Genomic DNA, 16,335 nt, shown 5'->3' on the forward strand with positions numbered 1-16,335 from the left:
TCCATATGACAAACCTCCATTGGAGTTTCAAGATTTTCAGGGAGCTTCTTCTTCAAACATACACTCTGTGGCAGGGGATTTCACCCTTTTCTTATCCATGGACCCCCACCAAGACAGAAAGGCATCCTGGGTGTCGCTATCAAAAGTTAAAAAGGGTTATATTTTTAAAATAAATATCCCTGGACCATTATGGCAGGGGCTCTTTAAAGTTAGTTGAAAACCCAGGCTCTGATACAGTTACAAGCCACAATAAGTCTTCTGGGTTTAGGCTGGTGGTTTGTATTTGCAAACCTTTTTTCACCAAAGTTAAAGTAAGTTTTCTGTTCTGCAGTTTAAGGAGAAATGATAATTCTGACCACAGCTGATGCCTCAGGTTACATTTATGGAATTGACTTAATGCTTACTACTGCTACAACCAAGCGAAATGCGTTATGATGCGAGTTATCAAAACTATATTGGGGAAAACATAATTTAAAAAAAAAAATGTATTTATTTATATGAATTTATTGTTTTATTTATATTATTTTTTATAATTAACTATTTAAAATGAAATATTAGAAATTCTTTACACTGTTTCAAGGGCAGTAGCAAACTGACACAACCGGTGGTATAAATTTTTACTACAAATATATAAAGGTTTTATGGAGCTACAGTAGAATAAAACATGATTAATACATTGTTAAATTATGTACTTTAAACAAACATTGATAAACTAATTAAAGGGAGACTATGCAATGTAATTCCCATATGTGCCCATAGACTAGGTATTCAAAATGTTATTGCAAAAAAGCAGATACTAAATAAATAGGGATGGGGTGAATCTAGCTCTTTTAAATGTCTGGTTTCTGAATCAGGTGAGTTTCACGTCACTCTGTTATCATGCTAATTGTTTCTGGGGTACAATTACAAGACCGCCAAAATGGGGCCATTTGAATCTAAGGGGTAGTGGTGCAGTCAGGATGAGCATGGCAGGACAGCACTGTAGCATGTTCTGAGTCATGCAACATGTGCTGTGAGACTCAATATTCTATAAAACCCTGAGAAATCCGCTAGATTGGAACAATGTCTGTGGGTGGGTGGGGGGTACTTTCATGCATCACCGACGACAGCGATGGCACGGCGAGTTGCCCGACCTTGTGGGACTCTGTTGCCATGGATCCCAGAACCTGTTAAAAGTCAGGTGTCCTCGGTTGCCCGTTGTGAGCAGGCAATTCACGGTTTTGTCCACTTTTGTAAGTCAATTTTTGTTATTTTCCATCACTGACAAAATTCACGGTCAGGTTGCTTTCCGGAGAAATGCGTTTGTGTGTGTGTGTGTGTGTGTGTGTCGAGGTCTCCTTTCAGTGAACAGATAACATCTTAGACACATACAGAGCTAAACAAGCGCAGAGACTTTTGAAGATAAACCTCAGAGCCTGGGAATTGGCTGCGATAACAGTCTCGGTAAAGGTCACGTTGTACTGCAACACAAGGGGTGGCCAGCAGCACCTTGATGCAGTCTCAGAGTCCGGGGGTTGCCTCTGCGGGTTGCCACAGTCTAGACAAAGCTGGGACTTGCTTACACGTGACCTCAGGTTTCACAAGGGGTGAAGAAAAACTTTTCCTTTCAGAAATAAATATGAGCTGAGTGACAGGAGAGGATCTCAGGCACAGTAATTGGGGACTTTCGGACTTCTGAAATCTTTGATGGATAAAAAAACAACAACATCAAACCCTAGGTTGTTATTCCTGTCTTTTCTCTTTTTTTTCCCACAGATCGACCAAAACTCACCCCGGTCCGGTGGTCCATTTGAGCGACAGCCCGAAAGACGAGGGGAGGGTGAGTTGAGGTGGGGTTGAGGTGGGGTCGGGGGGGGGGGGGCTGGCGAGCCCCACTCGTGGTGGCAGAGAGCTCTCCTTTGAACCGGTAATCGTCCCAAATCCCTTTTTCACGGCCAGCGAGCTTCCAAATCCGTGGTGAGGACCACTCACCGACGGCTAATTCCTTTTCACTCCACGCTGGGGCCTAATGCGGCAGGGTTATGTTAATATGGCCACTTCGCATTCAATCAGTCGCAACGAGGAGGCCGTCGTACGTTATACAACTCCCATCGTTGTGAAGATAAGAGAATAACTTTTAAGGGACTTTTTTTTGGCGTCATTCAAACGATTTCATTTGAAGTGCTAACGCCATCACATTAGACGTGATCGAGTACATAAAAGGGCCGAGCTGCTTAATGGGGGAGCTTGATTTAAATGGGCACGCTCGTTAATCAGAGGAAAACTGTTAAAGCGCAGGCTATTGCTCCTGAGACTTAAGGCTCAGTCAGTAAAGGCTCTCGGGCTGGGAGGGCCATCTTCTCTGAAGGAGCTCGCCGGACTGTGGGGAATTTCGCGCTGCGCGGCGCTCGGCAGAACGGGGACCGTGCCCTGTGCTCGCTGCAGGCGCGTGTAATGGGCTTCGTTTATGAACACCTGTGTGAATGCCCGTCGCATCCGGGGGTGTGCAAATGACGGCAAATCTGCTTTTACAGGCACATTTGAGAGTGGCTTATAGTGGAATTTTTTTAGTTGTCATAGCAGATTGTGTGCGTGCGTGTGCGTGTGTGTGTGTGTGTGTAAGTTTCTATGTGTGTGTTTGTGTGTGTATGAGTGTGTAAGTTTCTATGTGTCTGTGTGTGTGTATGATTGTGTAAGTTTTTATGTGTGTGTATGAGTGTGTAGGTTCCTATGTGTGTTTGTGTGTGTGTGTGTGTGTGTGTGTGTGGGCATGTATGTATGAGTGTGTAAGTTTCTATGTGTGCGTGTGTGTGTGTGCGCGCGCAGAAATGTGTGTCCCACAGTCCAGTGCACAGACAGGCAGAGGTGCTGTGACATGCTGTAATGTGACAGCCATCCTCATGTTACACTCCTGTGGGATGTTAACGCGTCAGAGCCAAGAAAGATTCTCCACACCTGACAGCTCGTTTGTCAGATCAGCTCACCTGTTCACACGCTGATCCCCCTGTGATCTCCGCTTTTCCAGCATGTATACAGGGAGCCGTTTAAATATATTTCACTGTGGTTCCGATTCGTCACGTCCCCACTACACACACATACACACACAGACACACAATCATACAAATACACAGAGACACGCACAGACATGCACCTACCCATATATACACATGCATGCAAAAACACACTGCGAAGACAGACAAACAATTGTAAAGAGTCACTGAGACATGCACAGACACACACATGAAAAATACCATAAAGAGACCCACACATTTATACGGATACACAGACAGGCATACACCCACATACGCATGCATGCAAAAACACTCCCTAAACACAGACCCACTTACACATATGCGCACACACACACACACACACACACACACACATTTCCTTTTTATGCTGTGAAGATATATTATGTGACAGTCGTGCCTCATAATGCTGTTAAATTCTGTAATCCATCTTCAATTTAAATTCTTGTTTTCCCCTAAATCTGCTGCTGCTGTATTTGGAAGCGCACAATAAAACATTACATGTGTTAATCACATTCATTCAAAATTGAACCTGGGCAGCTTTAGGATTTTTGCTGACTTACCCCAAGGGCTGCTTCCTTGCAGAGACCAATCCACCCCCCCCCCCCCATCTCATATGAACATCTCTCCCAATCCTGCTCCTGAACAATAACAACCGCCCACCACCCCTGAACACTAATCCAGAGCAATTTACACCCAGGGATAAAACCCCCACTGGAAACAGATGGCACAATTCCAGTGCTATGCCGACAGCTATCCTCCCATAAATCCCCGTGATCACATATCTGAGAGATATGGAGAGCTTATCCCAGGAGGGGGCACTCTTTTACGGGTGATAAACCCTCACCTTGTCAGGTTAGCCTCTGGAGAAGCACAGCTCTCTCATTTCATCATTATTAGAATTCAATTTCCAGTTTATTTCCTATGGTTTTCTTTTGAAGGATATACGTTCGTGCATTACGCAACATGTGATTGTACAATATAAAGAATGATATTTGAGAAAAGAATGCTATCTTTTTTTGTTTTTCGTCACTTATTCAGAAATGATTTCGGTAAAAAGTGACGCACTATTCCTTATCTTCATGTGTGATTTATATATTTACTGGCTGTCTGTTCATCATTCTTCCTACACAGCTGCTGATCGGCTTTGAGAGCGGCACGGTGGTGCAGTGGGATCTCCGGCTGAAGAAGGCCGATTTCAGAATCTACTACGATGAGGTGAGTTTGGAACTCTCGAACCTTTCACGTCCGGCAGAGGCCGATCCGAGGATATGTCCTCCTACGGACGGTTCAGCCATAAGTGAGTGAGTTCTTGTGAGATGCAAGGTCGAGGCTGTGAGCTTAGTTTGGATGATCGCGAGAAGCGAATGTCAACTGATGGATAGTAGCGCTGCAGCTTCCTATATGCTCTTTCAGGAGGGCGGTGCCTCCTGAAGCATTGGACGCGCTACTGTCTGTCAGAGCCAGACTTGGTGCAATTGGATGCTTCTGAGGTGTCATTCCCCATAGGTGGATCTCGAAACGAGATGACGAAAGAGAATCACAGTCATAGCCACAAGCTCTTGACCGATCCAATATTACGTATATAAATATAATGTATTGAAGCGTAACTGAGCGGCTCTATCTTGAACGCTAGCATGCTACTACACACAGTTTATGATCAAATGTTATTGTACGCATGTTTCGTGAATGAGGCCCATTACGTGGACATTCTTAATAACCAGCACAACCGTTATCTTTGTAATATAAATAAACAACATTTAAAGATTCTTCAGGTTTACAGCTCTAATGCTCTAATGTCTTTTTTTTCTTTTCTTTTTTTTTTTACCTCAATTGCCATTAGAATTACATGAGACTCAAGGGGTGAAAAAATGAAATGCTTTTCATTTAATTCTTTATTTCTAACTCAATTTGAGAAGAAAGAGAAATGTACAATTGATTTTTATGTCGACCTGGGCCTCGTTTCACGAGAGCGATTTTCAAGGATTTTCAATAGCGGATGGCAATGTCTTGTCAAAACGCGCTTCACAAAAAATCCATCGCTTGTAAGTCGCAAATAAAAGTGTGAGGACTCCAGGCCTCTCGCACATCCAATCCTTTCCTCGCAGGTATAGTGTATCCTTGATTGAGTGGAGATGGAGACTCCAGAAAAGTGTGCTGATTGTATTAGATGGTTTTAAATAAGCCTTTTTCAGGATTTGGACATATAATATGTGAAGCCTGATTACATCATCAAATAATTTGTTCCCCTCCTGTCAGGAAGACTGAAATGGAGTTGAAGTTGAGTTGCTTGAAATGTGACTGCAATGTTATATTGTAGTCTGATGCTGTTGTTTTTTATATGTTCTTCTATATTGTCAGAAGTTTCATGAAGGTTTTCATTGGGGATGACAGTATAAATAAACCAAATATTAAATTGGGGGTACGAGCACTAACCCAGCACATTACTGTTCCTGATCATTCACATTTCCTTATGAATGAGTAAAATAAATACTCGCGCAGGATGGCAAGCTTGGAGGCGGCGGGTTGTCATGGGAACGTCTGCTCTGTGCCCACTGCAGGCCATCCACTCGGTCAGCTGGCACCACGAAGGGAAGCACTTCATGTGCAGCCACTCGGACGGCAGCCTGACCACCTGGAACATGCGCAACACTGCCAGGCCTGTGCAGGTCACCTACCCCCACGGTGAGCCTCTCCCACCCTGAGCCGCCCACTCTGCTCCCACTCTGCGGTCACTGTTCAATATGGCTGCTCAACCCAGACCTGCAGTCACTGTTCATATGGCTGCTCAATCCAGATCTATAGTAACAGTGCAATAAAGCTACTCAGACCAGACCTACAGTCACAGGGCAATAGAGCTACTCAACCTCGGACATACAGTCACATGGCAATAGAGCTACTCAGCCCAAATCTACAGTCACAGTGAAATAGAGTAACTCAGCTCAGGCCTACAGTCACAGTGCAATAGAGTAACTCAGCCAGACCTCAGTCACAGTGCAATAGAGCTAACTCAGCTCCATCCTACAGTCACATGTAAAAAGAGTAACTCAGCTCAGACCTACAGTCACATGCAACAGAGCTCTTACCCGAGGCCTACAGTCACAGTGCAATAGAGTACTCAGCCCAGACCTACAGTCACAGTGCATAGAATCCACCAGCCTGTCAAGTGCTAAGGGACCAGTCAGACCACAGTCACAGTGCATAGACTGAACTCAGCTCAGACCTACGTCCTCACAGAGGTAACTCAGCCCCAGACCTACAGACACAGTCCAATAGAGTAATTCAGCTCGCTTCTCCCCAGATGACAAAGAAATGTAGAACATGAGGAGATGCTAATAGAGTGACTTCAGCTCAAAAGTCACGGATGCTGGAGTACTCTCAGTGTTAGTTTGAATACTCAGCTGCATCCTCGACTATAGCCACTACAAACATGCAAAATGTCCAGCTCCTACGCAGGAATTACTCCTCAGACTCAGCCCGTGCCTGACCGCAGCGCAGACTACGTGCGCACTTAACTCACTCAACCACAGTAATGGAATAGAGTCCCATCTAGACCTACAGTCACGTGCTTTAGGGGAACTCAGGCTGATTCATGCACATTTAACACAAACAAACTCAGTGCTTCCAGTAATAATCTTCCGCTCAAACAGTCACAGTGCAATAGAGTAACTCAGCTCAGACCTACAGTCACAGTGCAATAGAGTAACTCAGCTCAGACCTACAGTCACAGTGCAATAGAGCTACTCAGCTCAGACCTACAGTCACAGTGCAATAGAGCTACTCAGCTCAGACCTACAGTCACAGTGCAATAGAGCTACTCAGCTCAGACCTACAGTCACAGTGCAATAGAGCTACTCAGCTCAGACCTACAGTCACAGTGCAATAGAGTAACTCAGCTCAGACCTACAGTCACAGTGCAATAGAGTAACTCAGCTCAGACCTACAGTCACAGTGCAATAGAGTAACTCAGCTCAGACCTACAGTCACAGTGCAATAGAGTAACTCAGCTCAGACCTACAGTCACAGTGCAATAGAGTAACTCAGCTCAGACCTACAGTCACAGTGCAATAGAGTAACTCAGCTCAGACCTACAGTCACAGTGCAATAGAGCTTCTCAGCCGAGACCTAGTCACAGTGCAATAGAGCTACTCAGCCCAGGCCTACCGTCACACTGTAACAGAGCTACTCAGCCCAGGCCTACAGTCACACTGTAACAGAGCTGCTTAACCCGAGACCTACAGTCACAGTCCAGTAGAAATGCTCAGTCCCAGAGCTTCAGGGTCTCAGTCCCATAAAACCACTCAGCCTGTGAATCTACAGGGCCATGGTCAGACCACAGTCCATTCACCCACTGAATCCCCCCTCCCTGGCCTCCGTCTCCTCCGGTATGGTTACTCAGCCTCAGACTGGCAGAGCTACAGTCCAATAGGGCATTTCTCTGCTTTTCTCCACAGAACTGACACACAGAAATGAGAAATGAGGAGATGCTATAAGTGACTTCAGTTAAAATGACGGATTAGGCTCGCAGTACTTCAGTGTTTGTTTTGAAACACGCTGCATCCTCGACTATGCCCATAAAATATGAAAATGTCCGCTCCGAGCGGGAATTGTCTTTTCAGACTCGCCCGCCTGACAGCGCAGCGGCAGACTGTGCGCACTTGCTCACTCACACAAGTAATGGAATGAAAGCCCGATCTGATGTTTACACACCGTGCTCTTTTAGGGACACCGAGGCGTGATTCATGCATATTTTAACCAAAACAAACTCGATGCTTCATAATAATCTTCCCCTGTCTAAACAATGAGGCGGCCCGTCTGCCTGGCAGAGCCGCCCGTCTTTCTGGAGCGGTTTTCATGAGGTCGGAGACTAAAAGACTGTTAAGGCGCAATTCTCCGAACCCGATTGGCTGGGCCAGGTGGGTGGGTTACGCAAGTGACCCGAAGGCAGGCAGACCGTGTGGCCTTTGTGAACCGGCGAGGGGGGCGGCGTCCGAAACGTGTGACATCTGCACCCCGGCTGTTCTTCTCGTCCGAAGAACAGATGAATGGAGAAGAGCAGAGGTGAACCTTTAAAGGAGGGGACTCACAATGCAGCCGCGTGGTTCGCTGTGTGTCGCTGATAAAAGAGAGCAGGGCTGCCCCACACAGGGCTGTGTTAGCATGGGGGGGGTTGGGGTGGTCAGGGTGGGGTTGGGGTTGGGGTTGGGGGGCAGGGTTTGAGCAGATAAAATCCGGAGGGCCTTAGGTCACACTCTGGCCAGGGATGGGTGGGTACTGTTTTCTTGTTGTGGAAGATGTTACCATGACATCGTTTCGCGTACAAACACGAACCGGTGGACGTGACAACAGAACCGTCTCCCTTTCCTCTGATTTTCGCTCGCTTGGTGTCTCAATTAAATGAAATCCAATATGCTTCACAAGCGTGAATAAATCATGCAAATGTGGCCAAGGTGTTCTACACAACGCTTGGAAAAACACTGAAATCATTTCCCTGAACACGCACAGTCTGTCTGCGTCTGTTCCTGCTGTGCTTCTCAGTGTATACTCGTTTCCCCTCTCTCTATCTCTCCCTCTCTCTCTCAATTTCCCCCTTTCTCTTTCTCTCCCTCTCTTTCTATTTCCCCCTCTTTCTATCTCTCCCTCATTCTCCATTTCCCTCTCTCTCTATCACTCACTCTGCCCCCTTTTTTCTCTCTCTCGCCCCTTCCCACCTCTCTTCTCTGTATCCTCCTCTCTTCTTCTGAGGCTCACTTATACCCGCGATTGGGAAACAGATCCGTCGGATCTGTGCGCGTAGCTCCGATGCGCTCTGACAAATGGCGAGCGGCACGCTGACAGCGAGGAGGTCCAGCGGGTCGCCACCCGCCTGAGCCGCCGTCTCCGCGCCCCTCTGTCACCGAAACCCCTTCCCCGCGGCGCGGCGCCTGAAAGCTGCGCTGACGTTCTCGGCGTGAGGCGCTCTCTCGGCGTGAGGCGTGCTACCGACTGAGCGCGCTCCTGACCGGGTGCTGACCTCCCACCGTCCCGCGAGGCTCGAGCGTGACGCTCTGTTTTTTTTTTGTTGGGTTGGCGCAGGTAAGACTCAGAGGGACGGGAAGAAGCCGGAGTCTTGCAAGCCCATCCTGAAGGTGGAGTACAAAACCATGAGGAGCAGGTGAGCGTTAGCCGTCGCTCCTCTGTGACTGCAGGGCCTCAGTGTTCTCTAAAAACTGGGGGACTAGGTGGACCAGGTGGGGGCGGCAGTGTAGTATAATGGGTAAGGAGCTGGCCTGGTGACCTAAAGGTCACAGGTTCGATTCCCAGGTAGGACACTGCCGTTGTACCCTTGAGCAAGGTACTTAACCTGCAATGCTTCAGTATGTATCCATCTGTATAAATGGATGCAATGTAAGTCACTCTGGATAAGAGCATCTGCCAAATGTCTGTAATGTAACGAATTTACTGTATGCTGGACACAGGCTACCACATGTCATGGGATTGGGTAGAGACAGCTTACAGGTCTCATATCATTGGGTGCAGATGGGGTGACTCTGGTCTCGATTGGTCAGAGCCAATTCCCCTTTGTTGATGTGATCTGTGTTTCAGTATTTTACTGCATCGTATTTAAGAATGCATTTGAGTGTCAGACAGCATGCATATATACAATTAATGTTGTTGAGTATCTTTATTTCTCCCCAGCAGATGGTGATTCTGTGACATTAGAAATGTGTACTCCTTACTCCTACATGAAAAATAGTGTCGTATTTTATGAAAGTGAAATAGACACAGACTGACTGAATAAAAAAAATCCCTTCTCTAAATAAAAAATGGAAAAGAGCAGGATTTGCGGAAGGCGCCCTCATCGCTCAGAAGGATCGGAAACTTTTAAGAAGCCATGTGACGGTGGGGCTTTGTTCTCGGAGCTGTTTAGAATGAGCGACGACATCATCTTTTATGCTCTTCAATTGAAATGGATTTAGGATTACGCCTTGACTGTTGATTTATTTATTTAACATGAAGTTTTATAAAGTCATTATTTCAAAGGAGGCCAAGGGGAATATTGAGAGCCTCGTGAGTGGAGAGATGGATGCCTTCCCATACGGGAGCAGCTCTTGCCCGGAGGGTCTTTCATATATCACACACATTTATAGCATGTGCCTGGTATGCTGGCGTGGATTAGCTCTGACTCACTCCGCAGAGCAGCGTTGCACTCTCAGATATTGGACTGTAAATATTAATAAAGTGCTTTGGAAGTTGCCTTTGTGTTTCAGAATTTACACACCTGTGAGACTTCGGTGGCTGCTTAGCTGGCGTTTTTTTTTTTTTTTTTTTTTTTTTTCCCCCCACATACAGGGGCTGTTTACCCTGCTGAATGTTTTACTGCTATGGTTCATGCAGTAGCTCCTTGCCTGGAACCTTGCCTAGCGCTTCGCGTGTTTTCAAATTTACAGGAAAGGACGGGAGAGCGGGACAGTTGTAAAGACATGTCTGTGTAGTGCTATGAGATAGCGATGAAGAAAAGCTTGTGTTGTCAGACAGTGGTAAAGACATGTCTGAGTTGTGCTATGAGATAGCGATAAAGAAGAGCTTGTGTTGTCAGACAGTGGTAAAGACATGTCTGCGCTGTGACATAGTGATAAAGATGAGTCTATGTTGTGCTATGAGATAGTGGTAAAGACATATCTGAGTTGTGCTATGAGATAGCGGTAAAGGAGAGCTTGTGTTGTCAGACAGTGGTAAAGACATGTCTGCGCTGTGACATAGTGATAAAGATGAGTCTATGTTGTGCTATGAGACTGTGGTAAAGACATATCTGAGTTGTGCTATGAGATAGCGATGAAGAAAAGCTTGTGTTGTGAGACAGTGGTAAAGACATGTCTGTGTAGTGCTATGAGATAGTGATAAAGATGAGTTTGTGTCGTACTATGAGATAGCGATAAGAAGAGTTGGTTGTGAGAAGTGTAAGACATGTGCACTGTCTAGTATAAAGAGTTATGTTGTGCTATGAGATAGTGGTAAAGAAGAGCTTGTGTTGTCAGACAGTGGTAAAGACATGTCTGCACTGTGAGATAAAGATGAGTCTATGTTGTGACACAGAGATATGAGGACATGTCTGTGCTGTGAGATAACAATAAAAATGAGCTTGCGTTGTGATGAGGACAGAGATGTCTGTGTTTCAAAAATGTGGTCAAAAACGTGTCCTTTAACTACATGTCTGTGCTTCAGCAGTGAGCCCTTTGTCATCTTCTCCGGTGGGCTGTCGTATGACAAGGCGGCCAGGAGGCCCACCTTGACCATCATGCACGGCAAGGCCATCACAGTGCTGGAGATGGACCACCCCATTGTGGACTTTATGGTCCTCTGTGAGACGCCATACCCCAACGGTGAGGGAGCTGGTCGTTTTATCTCAGAGAAGGAATGGGATATATAAAAATAGGGAGGAAGAGAGAATCATAAGCCACTCCCTCTCACTCCTATTTTCTATTTGTGTTAATGAAACCAACTGACTGTTGAATGTATTGCAAGGTTGATAAAGAATAGTGAAGAAGTAAATATTGAAAGCATGTGAACATTATGAATAATAATAATAATAATAATCATCACCATCATCATCATAATAAAAAACAAAAACAACAACAACAACAACAATAATAATAATAATAATAATAATAATAATAATAACCTTGTGCTGATAAGGAGCACGGCAGGATTATGAAGAGAGCAGAATAAATGCCCCTAACAGGCATGGAGAGAGAAAACTGTACCCTGAAAAATCATAAGAAGGAAAGAGGTTCTTGAGGTACATGGTTTCAAAGCGCACGTACTGTTCTATGGATTGCAGCAGGGCATGGAGCATTGTAATGACTGCCACCATATGCTTTAAAGCTGACTCGCCTTGATGACAGACATTCAACAGAAAAAAAAAAACCTAGCTCTTCTACATGGAAACAGATCTTCTTTGTGAACCGCATTTGGGTAATGCAGTAAAGTAATTTCTTATGATTGGCTGACTGGTCCCTTGGAACATATACATACATATGTCAATGTTGTGTCTGCATTAGAAATTTCATACTACTCGTTTGCGGTCCTAAGACCTTCTCAGATGCATGACAGAACAAAAGATTGTTTTCTTAAATTGTTTAAAATTAAATGTCAAAACACTCAAAATGAAAACACTGATGGACTCAGGATCAAATAAAAACAAGATTAAAGTGAGAGCAATAAAAGCAGCCTAGATCAGTGCAAAGCTAACTTAAAAAGATGCAATTTCAAGTTCATCTTAAAATTAGCTATGGTTGGTACCTCTCTGATCTGAAGAGGCAGTCTATTCCACTGCCTAGGAACATAAAAGCAACACAAAGCTTTATTAGTTCTTTTGCAGATCATTTTTGGCCACTGGAGAAGTTGAGTCTCTGTAGATCTAAGAGCATTTTTGGGACTAATACCCTGCCCAAGCTCAGCTATAACCTTTTGTGCCAAACAATTTAAGATTTCAAAAACAGCTAAAAGGATATTGAGATCAATTCTAAAACAAACAGGAAGCCAGTACAGAGATGTCCTGGACTAATATGAGTGTCAATACCTTGTGCAGCAGCGTTTTGAACAAGCAATCTTCCCATATTGTGCTTTGTAAGGCCTATCAGAACACATTTGTTTTTTTTTTAAAAATGACTTGAAACAAAAGTGTGTATTCATTTCAGACTGCAAAGCAGAGGCTTTTACTTTTGTAAAGTTCCTAAGATGAAAAAGGACAGCTTTGCAACGTTTCTTGCATGAAGCTGTACTGTTAGTCTGAATCAAGGATCCCCCTTGGTTTCTGTGTGCATCTTTTATGACTTTAAAAATTTTAAAGTGTGGAGATGGAGGAAAATTGAGTTTGAACCCATTTATGTGACACTTAAATCAGAGTTCATGCATACCATTCTTTTCAATTTTACTGAAAGGAATCAATTCCATGTGAACAAGCTGTAATTTATAATTAACGTGTAGATTAAATAAATATCCAATTATAGAAATTAATTTGAGGAAACGGGAATATAAATATGCATGTGTTTCAGTGCTGGACGGACAGGCGGGTCGTCCATGAGGACTAATTGATATCAGCGGCTAACGGGGCTAGGCTAAAGCTCTTCTGTTTCTGTCCGCCCTGCAGAGGTCCAGGAGCCGTACGCCGTGGCGGTTCTGCTGGAGAAGGACCTCATCGTGCTGGACCTGACCCAGAGCAGGTGAGCGAGGCCACAGCGGTCCTGCAGCCCGGGGCGAGCGAGGGGCGCGGGTGCGACGGGGGGAAAGGCAGACGAGAGGACGGCCGCGGGGGGCAGGGGGGAGGGTCGGAGAGCGATGGCGTTAGCCGCCCAGCTGCGCGATCGTCACCCGGCGCTCGGATGAGCCCTGGCAGGCCGGCGGGGGGCAGGGCTCACGCTGGCGTGCGGATGGCGCGGTTTCCCAGCCGCCGGCGGGCGACGGGGGGCCGCCGGCGCGATGGCGAGCGTCTCCCCGCGCCCTGAGAAATGGCGGCGGATATGTCAGCGTCAGCGACATGCCACCACGGCGTGGGGCGACAGGGGAGAGGTGTCACACTCTAGCGGCTGCTTCTTTTTCTTTTCCTCGCTCAGAAAAGAAGGCGCTGTAACCAACACAAACACAAATCACAAAACAACAGCGCACAATACACAAGGCACAAGGTGCGACACATACGACAAGTCACAAGCATGGCAACAAAATCTGTACAATCCAACGCACACACGAATAGCACACAAACACCACACAATACACACGACACACATGCACACACACACACACACGCGAATACACACACACACGTGCACACACACACATAAACACGCACACACACACACACACACACGCTCACACACACACGCACCCACACACACACGTGGACACACACACACACACACACACGCTCACACACACACACGCACCCACACACACACGTGGACACACACACACACACACGCTCACACACACACGCTCACACACACACACACACACACACACGCACGCACACTCTGTGTCGCTGACTCTCAGCCGCGCGTTGCCGGTGGCGTTTCTCCCGCTGTCATGCGTCTGCGAGGACGCGCGTGACAGCTCCGCCGATTCGTACCCCGGCGGTTCGTCCGCCGCGCAAATCCCCCTGACGGGAGAGGTTAAATACCCGGGGTGGCCTCGCCCGCTGCCTCCTCTCTCTCCAGTCTCGGGAGGGAAGGGCCAAGAAAAAAGCCCGGCCGTGGCGAGTTACGGGTCCGAGCGCCATCGATCGCCCGCGTCCCACGCTCGCAATTAACGCTCCGCCATAACGGCCCACTTTCCTTCGCCCTCGAATAATCACCCGGAGAAACTGCTCAATAAAGCGTACGCTCGACTCATACTTAACGAAATGGTCCGGACACACGCTCAAGCCCAGCGCTGCATTACAATAAGGCATAGGGCACGAAAGCACATACTGTAGAACAGAAGATTCACATCTGCCTTTTAAATAGCGCATTTCATTTATAAAGAGTGCGGATATAACATTTTATGTGGATATAACTGGTGATGATATGAGAGCAAATATTTAAAAGGTTGCTGGCATTTATTCTGAATAATTTTCCTTTATTATGTTTAATGGCAATGGATGTTTAAATAATATTATGAGCATGGTATATCTAGCAAGCCTCCAATACGTTTCTTTTGAAGCCATGTGGTGGACAGCCCTGAGTCTTGGCCAGTGCTAGGTAGTTTTACTTGTTTAATGCACGTCCTCACAGAAGTGTATGTGTTAAATGTATTACTAAATGTCATATTGAATATTTTTGTTATGCTATTCCATGTGCCTGTGATGCTAAGGCAGTGAAAAGGTGACTCATATTCATTTGTGTCCTGCAGCTTCCCCATCTTTGAGAACCCCTACCCCATGGACATCCACGATTCGCCAGTCACCTGCACGGCCTACTTTGCAGACTGCCCACCCGACCTCATACCTGTCCTCTACTCCATGGGTGCCAAACACAAAAAGCAGGGCTACAGCCACAAGGTAAGTGAGGGGCCCACCTGTACGCTAGGGCTCTGACCAATAAATCAATCAACCAATCAATCAACCAACTAACTAACCGACCAACCAACCAATCAATCAACCAATTAAACAATGAACCAATCAACCAACCAATCAGTCAATCAATCAACCAACCAACCAACCAACCAATCAAACAACCAATCAATTGACCAATTAACCAATCAACTAATCACTCAAATTACCAATTAACCAATCAACCAAACAACCTATCAATGAACCAATCAACCAATCATCCAATCAATCAGTCAGTCACTCAATAATCAATCAATTAGTAAATATTATTCATCAACCAAGCTGTGCGTGCTGTGCTCAGGGGATGGAGGGCTTCAGCTGGTGGCATTGTTTCTATCTCGTTAAGCCAAACTGACTCCACTCAGTCAGACACCAGCTGTTTGCCGCTAGCAGCTGCTCATGTAGCGTACACCTCCAGCTCCGGGACCGCACAGCTCAGCTGGCATCCCTGTGAGCTCCAGAGGGTCTCTGCAACTGACAGAGCAGGCTGCCGCAATGACACGGGTCTACGAATATGAATTCAAAAATTTGTAATTAATACTGTTTCATTTGTAACTAAAAAAAAAGTAATAACAAGAGGGAATTGGGAATAAAAATTAATTTAAAGTGAAATGGTCTTGCTGGAGTTCAGTTTTTTGACATCTGCATCATCAGGAAGCACTGCCTGAGCACTGAGCAGCTCCATTTCCCCTCAGCAGAAATGTGTCGCCTAAAGAATGCTCTGGCCTTTCTCTCTCTCTCTCTCTCTCCGTGGTCAGGAGTGGCCGGTGAGCGGGGGAACGTGGACGCTGGGGGCGCAGACCTACCCGGAGATCATCATCACAGGGTGAGGGCGCGTGGCCGGGGGGGGCGTGGGGGGTGGGGGTGGGCTGATACCCTCCATTTTGAGGTTCCTCCGACCAAACGCGGAGAGGCTATGTCAGCTGCGCCGGGGCGGCACAGTGCGGTTTGGGTCTCTGACCGTTTGGCGGAAACGCAAATTACTGCCTTGGTCAGGACTGTCTGAACTCCTGTTCTGCGCTCAGGAAGTTCCCCAAATTTACCTGGTGCCTCTTCATGGCTTTCTGAATGGTTTCATATATTGTGTGAGTTTACATAAGAGGCCACTGTTATTATACCATAGTGATGGTGATGTGAAAATTGATAAATTGAATCTATTAGAGTTTATATGAGTCTATGAGAGATCAAATATAATTTATCAGAGTAAATAAAAGAACTCTAACATTTCATGAAGCAGGATTACTGAGGTAACTGGATAACTGC

At 46.1% G+C, this 16,335-nt stretch overlaps 1 protein-coding gene across 9 annotated transcripts in view; it reads left to right on the plus strand.

Annotated features, from left to right (window-relative positions):
• LOC135250915 (syntaxin-binding protein 5-like) overlaps positions 1-16,335 on the plus strand; it is a 177,388-nt gene that overhangs the window by 118,453 nt on the left and 42,600 nt on the right. For 5 of the 9 annotated variants that reach the window (XM_064327727.1, XM_064327732.1, XM_064327729.1 and 2 more), the window contains 8 exons: positions 1,756-1,819; positions 4,143-4,226; positions 5,570-5,693; positions 9,084-9,162; positions 11,214-11,371; positions 13,141-13,213; positions 14,874-15,021; positions 15,831-15,898. In XM_064327727.1, the coding sequence (XP_064183797.1) occupies positions 1,756-1,819; positions 4,143-4,226; positions 5,570-5,693; positions 9,084-9,162; positions 11,214-11,371; positions 13,141-13,213; positions 14,874-15,021; positions 15,831-15,898 (798 nt within the window). The remainder of the gene's footprint in view (positions 1-1,755; positions 1,820-4,142; positions 4,227-5,569; positions 5,694-9,083; positions 9,163-11,213; positions 11,372-13,140; positions 13,214-14,873; positions 15,022-15,830; positions 15,899-16,335) is intronic. The other 4 variants (XM_064327728.1, XM_064327734.1, XM_064327731.1 and 1 more) reach the window with 1 other exon arrangement.

Source organism: Anguilla rostrata, chromosome 3, assembly GCF_018555375.3.
Source record: "Anguilla rostrata isolate EN2019 chromosome 3, ASM1855537v3, whole genome shotgun sequence".
NCBI lineage: Eukaryota > Metazoa > Chordata > Actinopteri > Anguilliformes > Anguillidae > Anguilla > Anguilla rostrata.